This window comes from Pelobates fuscus, chromosome 1 (genome assembly GCF_036172605.1).
Source record: "Pelobates fuscus isolate aPelFus1 chromosome 1, aPelFus1.pri, whole genome shotgun sequence".
Lineage (NCBI taxonomy): Eukaryota > Metazoa > Chordata > Amphibia > Anura > Pelobatidae > Pelobates > Pelobates fuscus.
Window position 1 is genome coordinate 158,203,080 of NC_086317.1, and position 20,613 is coordinate 158,223,692.

Sequence of the window (20,613 nt, forward strand, 5' to 3'; positions counted from 1 at the left end):
TTTTATTCACTTTGCTGCTTTCTGGTAAAAAGTAAAGTCTCTGAAACGGGGTTTTATAACCTCCTATACAATTATTAACCCTTAATCAGTTACCCATGGAGTAGGTTGGCAGTACTTTAACATGGTTGTGTAATACAGAAACCACTTTTTTTTCTATGGGTTTGGGCTGGTGAATACTATAGCTATTGCTGCCACCTAAAAGTACTGAGAGGTTGAGCACAGGGCTTAATTTTGCTACATCGCCGGTGAGGGTGGGATAGGTAAACGTGAGTTTGTTTACCTGAATCTGTCCCTCGCAGATGCCACCACCAAGGCTGTCGCTGCTGCATGCGCGAGAGTACAGCTTTGGGGTCAACGGGGGATCCCGCAAGAACGCGGGATCCTCCATAAACACAACTAATTCACTTATGACAGCTGCAGGGATTGACTCTGCAATCGTCTACATTGTGTCAAAGAAAGTCAAGCAGAGGAGAAATACAGAGACAAAGTAGTCTCTACTTTGTCTCTGAATATTTCTTGGCTGGGTTGGAATTTTCATAAATTTTTATAAATACCACGTTTATAGAAATTCCAAAAGGTGCTAGGGATCGCCATGTTGTGGAAAGAAAAATGTATTCAGTTAGAACAAATATTTTCAGTAACCAAGAAATAGACTCAAGGATAGACTAGCCACAATTCTGTTGTATTACAAAGCCTTTCTTTGGGTGACCGGTATTTCATTCTTTCTGTTATGTAGTTGAATAGTAATCTAGGTTGAAAAAAAATACTTAACGTCCATCAAGTTCAAGTCAGAAGCCTGTTCTTTTATGCTGTTGATACAAAAGAACGCAAAAAACAACAACCCAGTTGTAGTTGTACATTGTCCTTATTTTAAAAACAAAAAGAAATCTACCTGCACTGATCACATTCATTACTCTGGGCTCTTACAGGGATCATTCGCTAATTAAAGTTATTAACGTGGGCCAGAGGTTCCTTGTCAATAGAGTGCAGGATTATATTCAAAGTAAAATTGTGTACTACCTCATGAACATTCATGTCCAACCGAGAACTATCTACCTGTGCCGACATGGTGAAAGTGAATGTAACCTTGCAGGAAGGATTGGAGGAGATTCGGGGCTCTCTCCAAGGGGAAAGCAAGTAAGTCCCTTCAAGCAACAGAATCATTCATCTTCTCATTCATTTGTCTCTTATTGTTTTTGAGAGTGTGAAAGAAGTGTGTGTGTGTGTGTGTGTGTGTGTTTATTTGCCTGTGGATGACTGCTCTTTGTCACTGTCTACATATTTTGCATTTCCATAGTGAATATCTGCATAAAATAATGCATTGTTATGTCAGCACTTATGTAGAACCAATATTTACACAGATATCTCAGTAAACAACATTTTTTTTTTTTTTTTTTAATTCTTTATTTTGGGTGTGCAGTGATTAGTACAGTTTACATTTTGGTTTCTTAACACAAGGTATATTGACAATGTTGGGGCGGACATAGTCCAGGTATGCTGCACATTTATTTTTTTTTTAATTTGTGGAGATCAACACGGTATTTCACAAGGCGGAAATATATAAACAATAAGACAGGATAAAACATAACAGTATCATTATATTAAGAACCAGGACATTTCTATATTGTGCTTTCGCACAAATCGAGTGTGGCGTATGATAGTGAGTGGTAGCAAGTGTGATTACAGTAGTGGCGACTGGTAGTGGTAGTGGTTGTAGTCTTCATGGTTACAGTTTTGTTAGTACAGGCGTTCACGTGGTGTCATGTCAGGGTGTCCACTATTCAGGTAGACTAGATAAGTTTATGTTTGTCGTGGTCAGGTGTGTATGTCTCCGGGTACGTGGCTTTTTATGGTGCTGTGTGACCCTATTCTCTTTAATGATCGTCCGTGGCAATATCGCTTAGCATGCTTTGTGTGGGGAGAGTCCTTTGTCAGGGCGTCTCAGTCAGGCTGTAGGCTAACTTGTGTTCAGGTTTCATCGGGTTATACGCCCGTGTGTCTAGGGTGTCCCGGAGGGAGGCTTTGTACCCCTAACCTAGGGGGTGGCGGGGGGTGGGGGTGGAGAGGGAGCTCTTATAGTTCCTGCCTCTCCAACTGTCGCGTGAGGCTCTCAGCGTGTGCGGTCTACTGTGAGTTAGTGTGTCTATGCGTGCTGTCACGTATAGGTAGCATTTAGACATGTGTCAAGCAGGGTATCAGCATTCAAGGAGTTAACAATAGTAATGTTAAAAAGAAACATAACAAAAGGAAAAATTACAAAGAAGGGCGGCAGTCAGTCTAAAAGAAAGTTTTAAAAGAAAGTTTTAAGTCCGCCGTGATTCTAGGGACTGTGTATGACGTGTGGGAATTGTTTCAGTCCTTGTTTTTCAAGTGTCCTGATTTGTCGGTCCCTTGTTTCTCGGGATGAATGGCACCGTGTTGTTTGGGTCCCATCTCTGAGCAGCGGTCTCTGTTGCGTCATTTTTGTCTTGTAATCCCAATTTAGCGAGCACTGCAGGTATTTCTGTGGTCGCGGAGACCCTGTGTGTGGTCCCGTTTTGGGTAATTAGCAGGGATCGAGGCGTCCCCCAACGGTATGGCAACTTCGCGGAGCGTAGTAAGCTCGTAAAGTGGGATAGTGTCCGGCGCCATTGAAGTGTGGCTCTGGTCAGATCTTGAAAGAAAAGCAGCTGTGTATTCTCAAAGGCCAAGGGGGTTTTGTCCCGTATTGCCGCCATAATGGTGGCTTTGTCCTGTGTGGTGGCACAGCGCAGAATAACATCCCTGGGGGTTGTGCTAGGCATTGTGGCGGAGGGTGGGAGTCTGTACAGCCCGTCGAGGAGCATCTTCCGTGCTGTCAGTGGCGGCAAGATAGTGGCCAGGAGCCGTCTCACATAGTGAGGTAGTTCTTCAGGTGTTATATCAGAGGGTACTCCGCGGATTTTGACATGGTTGCGGCGAGCTCGGTCTTCGTGTGTTGCTAGTTGTAGGGAGAGACCCTGTTGGTTGGACTGCAATTGTTTTATTTCTTCCTTTACTGCTGTCATTTCTGTGTGGAAGGACATAATGCTCTCCTCAGTCACCCTTACTCTCTCTCAGTTACTTTCTGTACTTCCCCTTTAAGCAGGCCCACGTCCGCGGCCAGTGTCTCCTTAATGTCTTGGACCCAGTTATGGAGGTCTTGTTTAGTGGCCAGTGTATTGTCAAGTGGTGCCTGTGTTGGTGTCAGGGTGTACTCACATTCGTTCTCTGCTTGAGCAGGTGTGTGGGACTCTGTCCGGGCCGTTGTCGGAGTTTGTGGGGCCTCCGCGGCCATCTTTGATTGTGCTTGCCTCTGCATCAGAGCCCCTATGTCGGTCTGCTCCGCCTGGTGGCCGGTTAGTACCTTCTGTGTTCTTCTCCCCATGTTCGTTGGGGTATTGTTGTAGGTTGACAGAGGGTCGTTAAGGGGTGGGGGCTCACCTCGGCTGTATACTCCATCGAGGAAATACTCAAGCCCGGCGGCTGTCGGCGAGGTGTAGGACTTGAGCCTCCGCTTTACCTTTCCCGATCGCTGGGGTTGGAAAAAAGGCATCAATGTTTGCGGTTTGTCACCCTTATGCCGGTTTCAATATGGGTCAGGCACTTGGTCGGTTCCGTTTGCGGATGTCTGTGGATTCGTTTCAGGCTTGTTAGGAGCAGGCAGGAATGGCGTCCGCTCCGGTGCAGGTTCAGGCCACGCCCCCCAGTAAACAACATTTTTGATTCCCTTTTAATTAAAAATTCTGGATGCTTATTTTGTAAGCTGTAGTACCATGCAGAAGACACATGGACTTTTTTTATTTTGCATAGATAGTGTGAATAATTCTATAAGCAATGGTGTCTGATATGTCATATTGTTTTTGTCTTGCAAAATCTTCTTGGGAAGCCGTTTTCAATGAAGGTTTTGTTTATCTATATTAACTTTTAGTTAGTATGTTTGTTTATTTCAGGTTCTGTTTGATTTTGTTTTAATTTGTCTACTAGTCAGGTGCTAGGTAGTTACTTTGAAAGCTGATTATTGTGAATTTATCAAACCGTTCTTGCAAACACATAGAGGCAACTTAACTTACATTTTCCCTGCTCTCTGGTAATTTAAAAAAATATTTATATAGAAACTGGAATTTTCTTGCTTTTGATTTTTACCCTGAGCCTTTTAGATACCAACTACAGTAATCAGTAGTTGAATTACTTTAATCTACTTGTTTATTTTTATTCAATTGTTCAGTTTGCCAAGGCTCTCCGAAAGTTTATTGAGGAACAGGAAATTGGGGATCTCAAGGTTTGGACCAGTCAGCTGAAGAGAACAATCCAAACAGCAGAGGCTTTGGGCGTGGACTATGAACAATGGAAAATTCTAAATGAGATTGATGCTGTAAGTATAGCATTAGCCGAGTGGCACAATCTAGGTGTGTTGTTACCTGTGTTGAGTTGAAAGCAGTCTTCCCAGTATGAAATGGGGAGATGTCTTGATTGTGTTTCTTTATTTTATATACCCCATGGGCATTGACAGCCAATTGGGAAATGCTTATTTCAAATTCGGTGCGGGTGCATCACAAAATGGACATTTAAGTTTTAAGTGCAGACAGAGAGAGTGCTTTCTCTCTGTTGTAGCTATTATCATGAAAGGTCCAAAACAATGTCCAGCTTTGTAATAGTGTCCATGTGTCTGATGTATCGCACCTCTTCATGTAGGGTGTATGCGAAGAGATGACCTATAAAGAGATTGAAGAAAAGTACCCAGAGGAGTTTGCAATGAGGGACCAGGATAAATATTTATATCGCTACCCTGGTGGAGAGGTAATGTATAAGTTTGAATATCTGGGATTTGCTGGGAGTTACTGCCCCTTTAAACCATAAAATACAATTGTGATTCTAATTTTCTAAGAAATCATCTATATTCTGAGACATTGCCAGATGGCTACTGCTCTTGTTTACTCATTCAGGTTTGTCACCTTTAGTCCTACCAGGATCTAGTTCAACGGCTGGAGCCAGTCATCATGGAGCTGGAGCGTCAGGGAAATACCTTGGTCGTTTGTCACCAGGCTGTCATGAGATGTCTTCTGGCATATTTCTTGGACAAAAGTGCAGGTAACAAAAATGAATCGGCCTGCCAGTGATCAAATTAATGTGCAGTAGAATGTTTTGTTACTGAAATGCAGGTGAAATCTATCCAGTGATATTCACTAAACCAATAGGGCCCATGGTAGCCTTCAAGACTTTCCAACAGTCAAGGATTTAGTAATTTTCCTAATTTTGTTCCACTGAGTGATGAAATCATGGCCATTGCTCAGCCTTCTGCCTTTGCCACTGGTTTAAACCTTGATTTGTCAGGAATTGACCAGTAAATTTCAACCTTCAGGCCAAATTAGCCGGGTGACTAAAAATTCTTCAGCTCTGTTATTTTGACCTAAAAGTTCCAAGGTGATAATTCCGTAAATAACCTTGCATACTTTTACCACCCGAGTAGAATATTGATCCATCATGTAAGAATCCAGAGATACTCCACCCTAGATGTGCAAAATTATTTTGGACACCAGTTCTTAAGAGGACAGGGTTATTTATTGTAAATTGTCAGGGATTCAAAGTGAATTTCTCATTTTAAAGGAACGCTATATTATTCTCCTCACTGTTTAGATTCAGCCTCCTCCAAATCCTGTTTAAAAAAGGGTTTTAACTTGACTTTCTTTCTAGAGCCAAAACTCACTCTGCATACACCTGATAGCCTCCTGCAACATCATCCCAAAGGATAAGATTCTTAGTTTTATCAGCTAATTGAAGAGGAAGAATTGATCCAATGCTTCCCTTTAAACAGCATTTGATGACGTTCCACGTTGTCAGGATAAAAGCCCACTGCACGCAGATCATTTCATTAAGATGAAGTGGTGTGGGTGCTTCTAGTGGTCCTATAAGCCAATAGTCGAACTACAAACATTCTCCAATTTAGTTATGTTTCAGTTTATTCTAAATTCCTGACAATTTTTTATTTTTCATATTTTCATTAATATGCAAAACTATATTATTAAAATGTGACCTTTTTTAGAAAAGTTCTTTCAAATATAATCGATGTATTTTAAAACTGATAGGATACATTTTTTTTTTTTTTTTTTTTATAAAACTGGTTAACTCATGGGGTTAACCACAATATTTATGATTAGCATTGTGATACATTTTCACATCCAACTAGGTGTAGTTAAAAATAAATAAAAATGTACATGGGGTTTATTTTTTTTATTTTTTTTTTTTAATCAACATCTGCAGCAGATGTTCATGTAAGATTGGAAAAACATCAGACACAACTACTTTGTCAGCCCACTTGTTACTAAGTTACAATAACAAGTTATTAATTTTTTCTTTTGTACTGATTTTTCTTTTGTTTTTGTACTGAATTTAGATGACTTGCCATACCTTCGATGCCCACTTCATACAGTACTGAAACTAACTCCTGTAGCTTACGGTAAGTGTTCAGTTTAGCTAAAATATACGTAAAAGGTTAGAGACCCATGCAGTGCGACAATTTGATGTAAATGTGATCTTAGGGATTAAGACCGTACTTTAATATATTGGATAATCATTTAAAATGATTAAATATTGAAATATATATAATTAATATTTTGAAGAAATAATTTCAAAAGCTTATCCAAAAATATTGAATCAAGACTTTGATTAGAAAGGTACTGTTGAGCTTTGGTGACTGTTAAGTCACCTTGCGCATCAACCGTGTTTCCACTGTACTTCTTTGCTTTTTACTGCTGTGGAGTAGCTTGATTTTGTCCTTCATGCCCTCCTCATTGCAACAAAAACAGTAGGGTTTAAATTATAGACCTGTGCTTTAGCCATATCAATTAAAGGACCACTAGAGTGCCAGGAAAACAAACTTGTTTTCCTGGCACTATGTAGTCCTTAGGTCCCCCCCCACCCTCATGGCCACCTCCCGCTGGGCTGAAGGGGGTTAAAACACCTTCAGCCACTTACCTTAATCCAGCGATGGGCTCCTTCGGCGCTGGTGACCTCTCCTCCCCCTCCGACATTGGCTCCCGAGTGGAGCCGAATGTGCATTCGCGGCCAGAGCTGCGCCCAAATTAAAAACACCCATAGGAAAGCATTACTCCATGCTTTCCTATTGTCGCCAGCATCTTCTCACTGTAATTTTCACAGTGAGAATCGCGGAAGCTGCCTCTAGTGGATGTCAGTGAGAGACAGCCTCTACCCTGCAGTGTAAACATAGCTGTTTTTCTCTGAAACTATGTTTTCAGCTGCAGGGTTAAAACTAGAGGGACGTGGCACCCAGACCACTTCATTGAGCTGAAGTGGTCTGGGTGCCTATCGGGGTCCTTTTAATCTGGGTGTTGGTTTTTTTTTTGTTTTGTTTTTTATAACCAGTTCACTGTACCACATGGAATTGGACTTATGAACATTGGTCACATGCCATTGTCAATAACAAAGCAAATTTGTAAGCTCTTTCATGTAAGGAAAAGTTGAGCTTTGGTCTGATTATACCAAAATGTAGTTATTATTGTTTCTTATTTTTAGAGTTATTCTAGTTTGTGCCTGCAAAGTAGATTGCAAATTAAAATGTGAACTTATCAGCAGTTATACTTGACATTTTCACAGAAATCTTCAAATAGTTTTTTTTTTTTTTTTTTTTTTTTTTTTAGTATCTTATTTCATAAAATAGTTAATTGTATATGGGATGCCCTCAAATTCCAATAGACTGAAGCAATTTTACAACTAAGAGATGTTTTACCCTCACTGATATAGAAGTGCAGGGTGTTTTTAGATAATGGATCCCGGCATAATGAGAGAACGCCTTTTAAAGGGAACTTTAATGTTCATATATATATATATATATATATAATATATATATAATATATTTGAGTTATTAAGATAAAATTAATTGTTGAAATACACTTGTTTTTATCCCGCAACTGGGCAACTCCATCTTGGCTCCCTGCCAATCATTGTTATAAGCTATGATAAAAGGAGAAATTAAGTAGTGTATTCATAATTTTTAATGCTAGTCCTTGTCGTGTCTTGAGTGAACTGAATTATAATGTAATTCGATATTTGTAATTTGAATTTAAGGAAAGTGTGTGTGTGTGTAGACGTTGTATGTATAGAACTGTTATTAATGTAGCCATGTTTCATCTAAAAGGTATGCTTCAATAGTCTGTTGCCAAGTTTAGATCACTGGACAGAGCAATAGTACCCTTCATACAAACTAGTTAATGTTTAAATGAGCAATCTTTGCTTGTTATGGCCATTTAGTCAAAGAGCAGCTTTTTGACCCTTCTTTGAAAGCATCACATGTAACTGCTGTCTTATGCATTTAGATTAATTGAGGTTATTGTGTGTGCTTTGTCAAGCTAATCTACTGCAACCCTGGAATTGTTCAAATGCATTTTTCTTTAAAGGATTACTCCGACCTAACACAAATGTTTTGAACAAACTAATTGGTTAGAGTAACCCTTTCTAGCCTGATCGGCCCCTACCTAAAAAAATTAAAATAATGCTAAAACTTAACTCAGTTGCCAAGTTCTTACTGCAGCCTGATCATCCTTTGATGATGCACTCCCCCTCAACACAGGGGGAGGGCTGAGGGGAGGACATATACTCCCCCACCCTTCCATGCAACTATTGGCTGTCTGGTGTCAAACACTAAATTTGCACAGGATTGATATTAGCTATCCTGGAGCTCTTACACCTCCACCAGCATAGGGGTAAATCTCTGTATACTTGCGATACAGCGATTCATAACGCAATGCTGCACCTTCTGACTTGGGCACCATGACCACTTCAAATCATCTTTTTCTGATTCCCTAAGATCCCACATTTGATATCAGAGGCACCTAGTGGATGGGTTGAAATTGTTATTTACCAAGTGAAGCATAGAAAGTGAAAATAACATCTGTGAAATTTTATGTAAACATATTAATTTTACATACATTCAGTCTACGTAAATTTTTATATATTGCATATTTTATAAAACTTTCATTTATTGTAATATAGTCATAATTAAGCAAACCTTTAATATAGTCTCACTTTAATATAGAGAAATGCAATGTTTTGGTAAATTTTTTTTTTTAATTATTTTTTTATATCTGCATGTCCCCCTTTTTCTTTACTCTGTAAACGGCTGACGTACTGCACATACTGTTATTTCTTATAAACAAGCAAACCACCTATTTGAAAACTGAGGTCCATATCTGTTTCTTATATCTGCATTTTTATTTTGTTAATCAATCTAATCTGTCTTTTTTCCATGTATGTATTCTCTCTCGCCATCAACCATGTATGTGTTATCTGTCTTTTTACAATATGTAAGTGTTCTCTATTTTCCATCTATTGCCTAGATTTAATTTTTGGATACACTTTTCCAGTTTTCTTTTTCATAATATTAAGTAATCATAATATATATATACCGTATATACTCGAGTATAAGCCGACCCGAATAGAAGCCGAGGCCCCTAATTTTACCCCAAAAAACTGGGAAAATGTATTGACTCGAGTATAAGACTAGGGTGGGAAATGCAGCAGCTACTGGTAAATTTCTAAATAAAATTAGATCCTAAAAAAATTATATTAATTGAATATTTTATTTACGGTGTGTGTGTGTGTATAGTATGAGTGCCGTGTGTGTGATGCAGAGCCTTGGTGGGTGGTGGGCATTTTTATTATTATTTTTTAAATTATTATTATAATATTAATTTTTTTTTGTTTTATTATAATATTTTTTTTAAATATATTACATTTTTTTATATATTTTTTTTCATTCCCCCTCCCTGCTTGTTAGCTGGCCAGGGAGGGGGGGCTCTCACTCCCTGGTGGTCCAGTGAATGGGCACTGTGTAGGAGGGGGGGCTGTCAGAGAGCGCTTACCTCTCCTGCAGCTCCCTCCTCCTCTGCGCCGGTCCGGTCAGCTCCCTCTGCAAGTCCCAGTGTAAGTCTCACGAGAGCCGCGCTATGACCCCGCGGCTCTCACGAGACTTACACTGGGAGCTGACAGAGGTGCTGATCGGACCGGCGCGGAGGAGAAGGGAACTGACAGGAGCTGCAGGAGAGGTAAGTAAACGCTCTCTGCCAGCCCCCTCCTACACATCCCCTTGTCTGTATTATGGCAATGTAATTTGCCATAATACATACATTGACTAGAGTATAAGTCGAGATGGGGTTTTTTAGCACAAAAAATTTGCTGAAAAACTCTGCTTATACTCGAGTATATACGGTGTGTATGTGTATATGTATATATGTGTGTGTGTGTGTATATGTATATATGTAACACATTTCAAAAGATCACAAAATTTAAATATTTTTCATAATATGAAACCATTTTAAAAGTTTATCCAAAACATTTAAATCATGTGAAAAGTATTAAATCAAGGCTTATGTACTATATATGTGTATTTTGTTGCCCCTTGCCAGTATTATCTTCTGAAGTCATAGTAGAAAGCAAAGGAACAAAGTCTTGGTTGCTCTGTATACAATGTTTAATATAAAGAAATACATCTTATACAGTGCAAATTACAGAATAATTGACTGGCAATAACTCCAGAAATATATGCACTAATGCAGATTTCTAGTAATTACAGTGTGCGTTGAGATTTTTGTACTTTAGATGTGTCCTGTGGTAACTTGACTGAACACTGATTAAATAGCAGAGTTCACTTTTCCATGAAAAGGCCTCCTGGTTTTCATTGGAACAATGCAGGTTCCCCTGCTCAATTTATTTTGGGGTTCACTCAGCCTGGTATTTTGAGTCATGGAGTTTTGAGTACATTTGCCAAGTTCTATTGCCCAGGCATAACACTACAGGTATTTCCTCTAGAATGTTGGCACATGACTAACTTTGTCCTCTGTTTCTTATCATTAAGGCTGTAAGTTGGAATTGGTAAAACTTGGTGTAGATGCTGTGGAAACTCACAGAGAGAAGCCCGCGGTAAGTAATTAATTATTTTTCTTTCTTCGTGATTTAGACTTTTTTTTTTTTTTTTTTTTTGGGGGGGGGGGGAGATTGCTATTCTATGTAGTCAGTGGCCTCGCAAATGCAACATTTACATTGTTTTTGTTGTAACCTTCCATGACTTGGAGTTTGACATCACTACAACAACACATACAAGTGAAATCTACATTTTAATTACTTTTGTTTTAAACATAATTTTAGTTGTTTTTTTGTTCTGCTTTTCTATAAAGATCTGTTACTTATTTGTATATAAACTATTTTGTGCCATATATTACATTTTAGAACAGCAATTTATTTATGTTTAACAAATTAAATTAAAGCTACATTTATTTAATAAAGCAATATTCTGTAAACAAGAAATGTACATTGGGTATAAGAAACTTATACTGTTGATCCTATAAGAAAATATCATTAGCTATTAAAAAAAAAACTCTGTTTATTGAATCTGTATCATTGAACTAATGTGGCTATTTGAAAACTGTCTGTCCGTCCATTCCGCTCTCTCTCTTTCTTAAATTTGTTTAAAAGACAACAGACTATGCTGTTGTTATATATTCATTCTGCAGTAAAGTTGTTGTCTATAGACAACCCTGGAGTAGATAATAGGTTTTCTGAGGACCACCCACTGACCAAAAGTCAGTTTGTAATACCTTTTGCTCCTTGAAAATTGTATTTAAAAAAATAAATAAATAATAATAATTAATCTGTGCATCTGTTTTCAAACCTATAAGGGTGTTTTTGATCAAAGCCAAACTCCTATGCGAATGAGAAGAAACAGCTTCACACCTCTGTCCAGCTCGGACACAATCAGACGCCCAAGAAATTACAGTGTTGGGAGCAGACCAGTTGATCCAATGGGACTAGAGAGGTTCCGAATGGCCCCAGATGGGTCTGACCGCCCTCTGAGACAAGTCAGTGTCTTTTCATTGCATGCGCTCTACATCTGCTACTACAATCTAATTAATCACTCACCTTTCTATTTTCCATCCTTCTTACACGCCCCTTCACGTTCCTTCTCTTGTTTCTATACTCACTTTATTTACTCTTACATACGCAATTTAATTTTTATTATATATATATTATAATGTAATATTTTTGTAAATTTTTTTTTTTTTTTTTTTTTAAACTTGAAGGTGCACTCACAGGTCTTTGTTTCAAAGTGTTTTTTTTTTTTTTTATTCTGGTTGCACACAAAATAACTAAATATATAAATATATTTTTTCTTTTTCTTTTTTTATTCTTTTTTTCTTTTTATACACATTTTGTGAGTTGGTCATCCGGAATCTTTTTGAATCCAGATACTATTTTTTTTTGTTTTTCAGTAGTACCAATAACTTTTTTTTTTTTGGACCTGGCTTATGAGACAATTCTAATAATGTTTGCAGATGTATCCACCATTAGTTTTTGGAATTAGTTAATTGTTTTATATATAATGGTGGTTTTTTTTTGTGGTTTTTTTTTTAAGCTGAATTTGAACTGCACTTTTTTAAGACCCTCCAGTTGCATGCTGCTCCTTCCCTTTTTCTCTGGGTACCTTAAAAAGCACTGAGTCCGAACATCTTTGAATCTTCTTTGGGTTAATATTTCCCCACTTTTTGCACTGTTTTATTATTTAAACTGATCCTCATCTGTATTATCTTTACCTAACAGCGTTCCCTCGAGAAAGCTTGCATGTGAGTACTCTTCTTTCCTGTCACATCTTGATTTAAACTTGAGATTTTTTTCCCCACCAATGTTTATCTCTTTGTACTTTTTAATGGCGAGATAATATATATTTGTTTCTCAGGTAAAGTTGTGACCTAGAAAGTTAGAAAATACAAGGCTAATAAAAATCAACCCCCCCCCCCCCCCCCCCAAAAAAAAATAAACTTGGTACCTATATAAAAATAGGCTATTATTTGACTGATAACATTTTATATTTCAAAAATGTTAAAGAATACCAGGTATAACATGCCCAGCATATAAATATAAGGAAATAATGCAAATCCAATAAAGAAATGTTAAGAATGTGCAGGGCATATTTAAAGGATAGAATCAAAGAGCCAGGTAGTTTTTACCTGCAAATAGTAATGCAGCCCCAACACTCAAAGTTGGCATACAATCTAATTCTTTATTAAACCCATTCATCAGAACAAAATATTAAAGTAAACAGAGGCCACAACGGAATGTTTTTTTTTTTTTTTTATACTAAATACATTTTTTAATTTGAAAACGCTGTAGAAAAATGTTCCTTAACAATATGCGGGTAAAGAAAAAGGAACTTGGAGTTGTCTTATGATTGGGCCTCGGTTGGAAAATGGGCAAGGTGGATCGTAGCATATCTAATTTGTATTGCAAGATAGATTAGAATTATTTCTTCTTCTATCTTGGTTCATAAGCATTTAATTCTTTCAAAACATACATAGAATACATACCATAGTTGTAAACATAATATGCAAGAGCAAAGTAGTACTTGTGTCTATATCAGCTGAATTTTTATGCTTTTGTATATTCTTCCCCAGGGGATCGACCGACACCAATGGTTGTGATGTGTTTGTGCCAGTGTCTGGGGCAGTTTGATTGCCATCTGCAGAATTCAACCTTATCTTTCCATCCAACTTCGTATAGGAGATTCACATACATAGCTCTGTTCTTTTATAAGCATCTTTCAGTGAAATGCCTAGTGGCATTTGAAATGTGTCTATTTGCAGCTGAAAATTGAATTTCGTATCTTCTCGTGATTGACACCATCTTAAGTTATTTGCGGTGTATGGAAGACCGCAATCAGTGGGTCCTGTCACTTTCCCCCCACCCCTCACGTAGTGTTCTAGGCTGAGGTTATGAGTTTTGAGTACTGAGGAATTCTTAGCTGTTTTTTTTTTTTTTACCAACCACTTTGCATTTTCGTCTCATTATGCCCCTATATTTCTGTCTGGTGTACAATTTCCAATTCCTGTTGAATTCCCAGCAATTTACAGATGGGGCTTAAGTCTGTGTGTATTTGATCCATTCCATGCCATGCCATTTATGCACTTTATTTTTCATTTTTTCCCTCTCTACAAAAGACATTGACACTATATTAAGGCAACTGCTGGTATTCTTGTAAATTATTTTTCCGGTTTAACGTGGCTTGATGGCTGTTTTATACAATATACCTCACTACATTTCAGGGCCAAATATAGGAGTGCAGATCTTACACTGATGAATTTTATTGCAATCCACATTAAGCCCAGTGGTAAACCTGGCCTTTATTAACATTATGGCACATGTGGGCTTTTATCATGCTATTATTTTCTTAATATGCTCTGTGACCAATTAAATATAATGGTTTCTGTCTTTTCTCTACTTTAATCACAATTGTCCTGCAAATTACACTTTTTTTTGTGCCCTGTTTACTTGGTTACAAGACACTTGATATTGTCAATACAAGTGATAAAAATCAGAAGACCTGTAGATGGATCATACCAACTTTATGTAATGATGTTGCAGAGGAACTACCACCACATTGGGTGATATTTATAACCATGTTTCAAAAATTATTGTGAAACACTGATGGAAAAGTTGATAGATCTGTTATGTCCCCAAACAAAATGCTTAAGGACACAGTGAGGCTGCTAAAGGGAGGGGCAAAAGAGAGAGGGAAATCTGACAGATTTAATGAACTGCACAAAAGATTTGGCAAATATTACATGTAAAACTGTTGGTGATACTATTCTAAATGTCCCCTGTGGTGTTTGTTCTTCCCTGATTAGGATGTAGGGTAAACCTGCAAAGAGAGCTGTTGCAGGCAGTTGTTGTTTTTTTTTTTTTTGACATTCTTTATTTATAATAGTTTTCAAAATAGGGAGGGAGACAGAAAAAAGAAAAGGGAGGTGGGGGGAGGCAAGTTACACTTTACAGAATACAGTACACTTTTGAACAGTTGGATTGGCTACCTAAAGTCAGTAGCGATTACTGTAATACCTTTACGATTGATACCTAGCCAGCCTGCACCTTGTCTGCATGAGCGGAGTCCTGCCGGGGAGCGGGGCCATGGTGAGGGCAATTGACACATAGAGCAGGCCGGTCTGGGGTGGCAGAGGAGTGTGTACCTATGTCCGGGTCGGCAGGTGGAGGTCACCCTACTTGGGAGAGTACCTGTGGCAGTTGTTTTATGGTTTGAATAAAATATTTTTGATGACACCATTGGTCAACACGAGTCGTAGGGAGCTAAAGCAAATTCATTAATCTGTATTTTTTATTTCTTTGTATTTTTTTTTATTCAGTGAAATTTCAACACAAAATATAAGCAGAAAATGTTTATAAAAATGCAAACATCACAAGTTGAAAGTTAATGGCTCTCGTCCAATACACTACTTTCTGAATTTCAGCTATTCCCTTTTCCATTATGTTTTTATTATTATTTTATGCATGTATTATAAAAGACTAAATCAAATGGCTATTTGTTCATAGAGGTTTGGAAAAACGAATTCCAATAAGCAGGGAATACCTGGTGATTGCTGCTGCAGTCCTAGTCCTAGTCCTTACATGAAAATGTAAACCAGATCTTTGTTTTGTTTGTGTCAATCAATCGTGGTACTCCAAATATAGTACTCTAATTTTTAAATCTGTTTTAGTCTATTCCTGTCTACAAGTGACTGCTTTTTAGCTACATGATGATTTATAACATGGGATGAATAAAGGAATCAATTTTATAACATGACAGGAGGCTTCGTATTTGCTTAAGTCTCTCTTTACTAGAACTCCACAGCAGCACAGAAAACAACCAATCAGAAAAAAGTTAGGTACTATAAAACTCCCCTCCCCATGCATCATTTCCTCTTTCTTTGCTGCTCCGCACCAGTACAGGTCAGAGTACCTCTGCCTCCTGCTAATATTAGTTGGTGGCTTTGGGTTTATTATGATTTATTTAGGGTGTATATTTGTTATTTTAGTCATGTTGTTTTGCTTATATATATATTGTATTTTCATATATATATTTTTATGTTATAGCATTTAGTTATACCTATGTTATGTACATTTTTTGGTCATATAATTATTTTGAATCCATATTTTATTGATTATACATATTGTTTTTATATTATTTTCCGTTTTTGCTTTTATTTCTGCTTCATGATTTCTGCATGTTTTTTTGCTCGTTTCCCCTGTGTCATTGGGGATGTTTGTGGTATCGGGGGAGCCCCTGGGGATCCCTGTTGTTTGTTTTCCCCTCCTCTCCACTCCCTGGCGCCATTCTACTAGTTTCCCTCCCCTGTGGGGATGCGGGCGCTCTGCTCGGGGTGTCAGGAGACTAGCCGTTTGTCTGCCTCCTCTGACTCCCCGAGCTCTGGTGTGAGACTGCCGGCGCCCGGGGTTCCTCGCGGTCAGACGCGAGCACCCCGCGACCGGGTCTGCTCACGCACGTGGCCGCCTCGCCGCGGCCGGGTTTTCCCTCAGCCTCGTGGATCCGACCGGCTGGAGAAAGGGGTGCCTGCTCACGGCCCCTCCTCCTTCCACGGTCGGATCTCTGCGTTTGTTGCCCTGCTGAGATTCCCCGGCGGGTCTCAGCAGGTTTTCCACATTTCCACATATATCACTATAGTTATTTAGTGTAGATCTCACAGCTTGCTGTGAGCTTTAGGGCTTTTTATAGGTCAGACTTCTGATTTTCTATGACAGTTCTTATTTTCTGGCTGTGTATTTGTCTCACAGTGTATATGAGATTGCTATGCGTTTTTCTCACAGTGTATATGAGATTACTATGCGTTTTTCTATCAGTGTATGTGAGATTACTATGTGTTTGTCTGACAGTGTATATCAGATTACTATGTGTTTGTCTGACAGTGTATATGAGATAGCTGTGTGTTTTTCTGACTATATATATCAGATTACTATGTGTTTTTCTGACAGGTATATATGATAGCTGTGTGTTTTTCTGACTATGTTTATCAGATTATTATGTGTTTTTCTCACTGTGTATATGAGGTTGCTAGGTGTTTTTCTGACTGTGTATACGAGATTTCTGTGTGTTTTTCTGACTGGGTATATGAGATTATTAAGTGTTTTCTGACAGTATATATGTGACTACTGTGTGTTTTTCTGACTGGGTATGTGAGATTATTATATGTTTTTCTGTCAGTGTATGTCAGATTACTAGGTGTTTCCTGACAGTGTATATCTCAGATTGCTGGGTGTTTTTTACTGACAGTGTATATCGCAGATTGCTGCGTGTTTTTACGGACAGTGTATATCACATATTGCGGTGAGTTTGACTGCTGTGTATATCTCAGGATACTGTAGTTTTGCTGACAGTGTATATCGCGGTTTCCTGTGAGTTACAGGTATTGTGAGCTTGGATTAGTGTGCCTCGCAGTATATAGCCTTTCGGGTCCAGCTATGGGGTCTCTGAGGAGACTACTCTGGTATGAACTCACTGCCCATGGCATACATATAGTGTTAACAGACCTGGATCTGGAATACCAGTCTACACTGATTCTATTCAATATTTTCAGAGATGATGATGATGGTATCTATATTTACGATTGAGTCATCAAACAGTTCTGTGTGAGCTTGTGCATACCAATTCACAGTTTAAGGTGAGTATCGCTCTATGTATCTTACTTTCAGGGACATGGTAATCACTGTGACAACTTCCGCTTATACCAATACAGCTGGGATACCGCTGTTTGCCTGCTGGGCATTTAGGGACTGCCAGTCCCGGTTCAAGTTACTCAGACAGCATTACGCTGCCTAAAGGGTTGATTGCCCAAGGGCCCTATGTCACAAGATGCCCTGAGGATCTACAATTTTGGGGACCTCTACCCGAACTCAGAGGTCCTCGTTACTCATTCGATACCCACCGTAAAGCGCTACGGAATTGGAAGACGCTGTATATAAATGCATGTTATTAATAATATTGGTATCACTCAGCCCATTGATTGGCCTGCTATGTCTGTGCCCCATTGATTGGCCTGCTATGTCTGTGCCCATAAGATTGGCCTGCTTTGTCTGTGCCCATAAGATTGGCCTGCTTTGTCTGTGCCCATAAGATTGGCCTGCTATGTCTGTGCCCATAAGAATGGCCTGCCATGTCTGTGCCCACAAGAATGGCCTGCTATGTCTGTGCCCCACAAGAATGGCCTGCTATGTCTGTGCCCACAAGAACGGCCTGCTATGTCTGTGCCCATGAGAATGGCCTGCTATGTCTATACCCATAAGAACGGCCTACTATGTCTGTGCCCATAAGAACGGCCTACTATGTCTGTGCCCATAAGAATGGCCTACTATGTCTGTGCCCATAAGAATGGCCTGCTATGTCTGTGCCCATAAGAACGGCCTGCTATGTCTGTGCCCATAAGAACGACCTGCTAGGTCTGTGCCCATAAGTACGGCCTCTGTGCCCATAAGTACGGCCTGCTATGCCGGTGCCCCAATTATTGGCCTCCTATGTCGGTGCCTATTTCTATGGCCTACTATGTCGGTGCCTATTTCCTTGGCCAACTACTCTGTGTCCATTAGTTGGCCCGCTGGGCCTGCTCTATCCCTTTTGGCCGCAGGCCTGGGGGAATACCACTGAGGAGAAACCAGTGCCCACCAGTGACATGGAAATAGGCAGGTGTCCGGACAGGCACCATTGCCATCCTATCCAAGAGGACACCAATATACGGCCATCTGGATATGACAGGTAGGGTGAAGGCCCTAAACCTCAGACCTGAAGGGCAAGTTTTTTCCTATGAAGACCCCGGACACACATCCGCGGATTGCGCCAATCCGGCGACGGCACATCTCCAAGGAGAACTTTGCACAGGCAAGGACCGGTACTCAGACACCTACAGGAGAACGCAGTGTTTTTTCCTTGTCTTTATCAACTAACTTCGTATCTGCCTCCCGGTATCCGGATAGCTATCGGTAGTTATCCCTGCGCGAGGTTAGCTCCTGGCCCTGTTCAGTGGGGCTTACTTGTCTTGCCTTCTGGCCTGCCTTTTTGCCTTCTAGCTGAGATAGAATTTGCGTTTTTTCTCGTATCTACGTTTTTGTTGTCTTTTTTGTTTTCGTGACTTCTTTTTCCTTTCGCTCGGGTCGTCGAGAGGCCGGACTCGACCTCCTCCGACCTCCTGGGTACTCGTGGATTGCGGAGAACGTCTCCAGCTTTCCCCAGACTACCAACGGTCCGCCTGGACCCCGCGCGCGCGCACGGGATCTGGACGGTCAGTTGATAGTTTTTCCAGTGTTGTTCCCTTAGATTTCCCTCAGCCTTATGCTGATACTCGTATTTGGTGTACCCTATAGTTGGTCACCCTGAGTCTCTAGGGACTCTAGCTTGGATCACAGGAGGGTGCGGCCCTCCATCTCTTCGATCCGAGAATATTTTATCTTCTGGAGCAGAGAGCGAACCCTCTCAGATACGGAACCGGACACTGATTTGTTATTGGAGGGCGCAGCCCTCCCTCAACCTCAGCCAGAGACTGAGCTGGATACAGGGGTCATGTTTGGAGGAAACATTTTCATAGAGAGGAACGGTCACGGATGCAGACTCTACTGTTTGGTTATTTACGGGTGCGGCCCGCTCAGGCTATCAGCCGGACGTTGGCACGTTATTTGATCACATTAGTAGAGAGCGCGGCTCTCTCATACACTCGACGCTCTACGGTGCCATCCATTTGTTCAGCACACAGACTTGTGCCTGTGCCAGAGGTCGATGACTACATGGAGGGGCGTCCCTCCTGCATTCCAGTAGATCTGACGTCCGTGCTCCTGATTTCGATATAGAGGACTGCCTGGTCATGCGAGATATCCATATTTAGACTGGATTCCTCTAGTCTATCTACTGTAATGGAGGGATATTCTCACAGAGGTATAACGAGGGGTGACTCCCTCTTATTTATACACATTCCTGGAGATGGTACGGCTATCGGATGGAACTCAGGTATTATGTGAGTGCAGGTTTTGGGAATATTGTGCACCATAAAAAAACAGAGGATTGCTTTCTGTTTTTGGATATCCAGTCCATTGTGAACAACTGCTCAGGCAGTTTCTCCCATAATTGAGTGGCAGGAGATACGGGGACCTTCATGGAGCAAACGGGCTCTGCCCAACTCGGATAACAGGATTAGGAGGGCCCATTACCCGCTCTGAGGGTAAAAATCGTACGTATGTTCACATGGTAAGACCGGATAACCCGGTTTGTCTTGACCTTCACGGTCATCAGATCTTGGGATAAGTTGGCAGGACTGCCCCGGCTTCTCGAATAAGAATCCTGGTGATCAGGGTTCGGAGATGGAGGACCCCCGTCTATACTCTAGTTATTCCTCACGGGAGCCGTTTTTGTTGGATTCGCGCTTCCCTACTTTTCAACTATCGTCGAGGAGACCTACGAGACCTTATGGTGGTACCTGGTATACCCCGACTCCTACACAGACATCTTTCACTCTTGGACGGGGGCATTTCTGGATGGGAATCTGCGTTCCTGTTTGCACTTCCCATTCCTTTGAAGATTTCCGGGATTCCCTATCCCCAGAATAGTCGACCACCGTTCCTCCACTCAAGTTCAGTTCGGAACCCTGAATGGACGTCCTTTGGAGCCTTTTCTCTACGACGTCCGAAGTTTACACAGTCCGTTTGGAATGTTGGAATCACTTAGTATACGGCTGGTTTGGCCACACTCTCGCCTGCATTATGAATTTATGCTTGGTTGAGACA

General features: G+C 40.2%; 1 protein-coding gene across 2 annotated transcripts in view; it reads left to right on the plus strand.

Annotated features, from left to right (window-relative positions):
* PFKFB2 (6-phosphofructo-2-kinase/fructose-2,6-biphosphatase 2) overlaps positions 1–14,560 on the plus strand; it is a 37,648-nt gene extending 23,088 nt beyond the window's left edge. Inside the window, exons 9-17 of one of the 2 annotated variants that reach the window (XM_063451217.1) lie at positions 930–1,137; positions 4,226–4,372; positions 4,693–4,797; positions 4,959–5,088; positions 6,392–6,454; positions 10,868–10,932; positions 11,688–11,867; positions 12,607–12,629; positions 13,458–14,560. In XM_063451217.1, the coding sequence (XP_063307287.1) occupies positions 930–1,137; positions 4,226–4,372; positions 4,693–4,797; positions 4,959–5,088; positions 6,392–6,454; positions 10,868–10,932; positions 11,688–11,867; positions 12,607–12,629; positions 13,458–13,515 (979 nt within the window). In that variant the 3' untranslated portion in view covers positions 13,516–14,560. The remainder of the gene's footprint in view (positions 1–929; positions 1,138–4,225; positions 4,373–4,692; positions 4,798–4,958; positions 5,089–6,391; positions 6,455–10,867; positions 10,933–11,687; positions 11,868–12,606; positions 12,630–13,457) is intronic. The other variant, XM_063451224.1, reaches the window with a different exon arrangement.
* Positions 14,561–20,613: the final 6,053 nt, after the last annotated feature.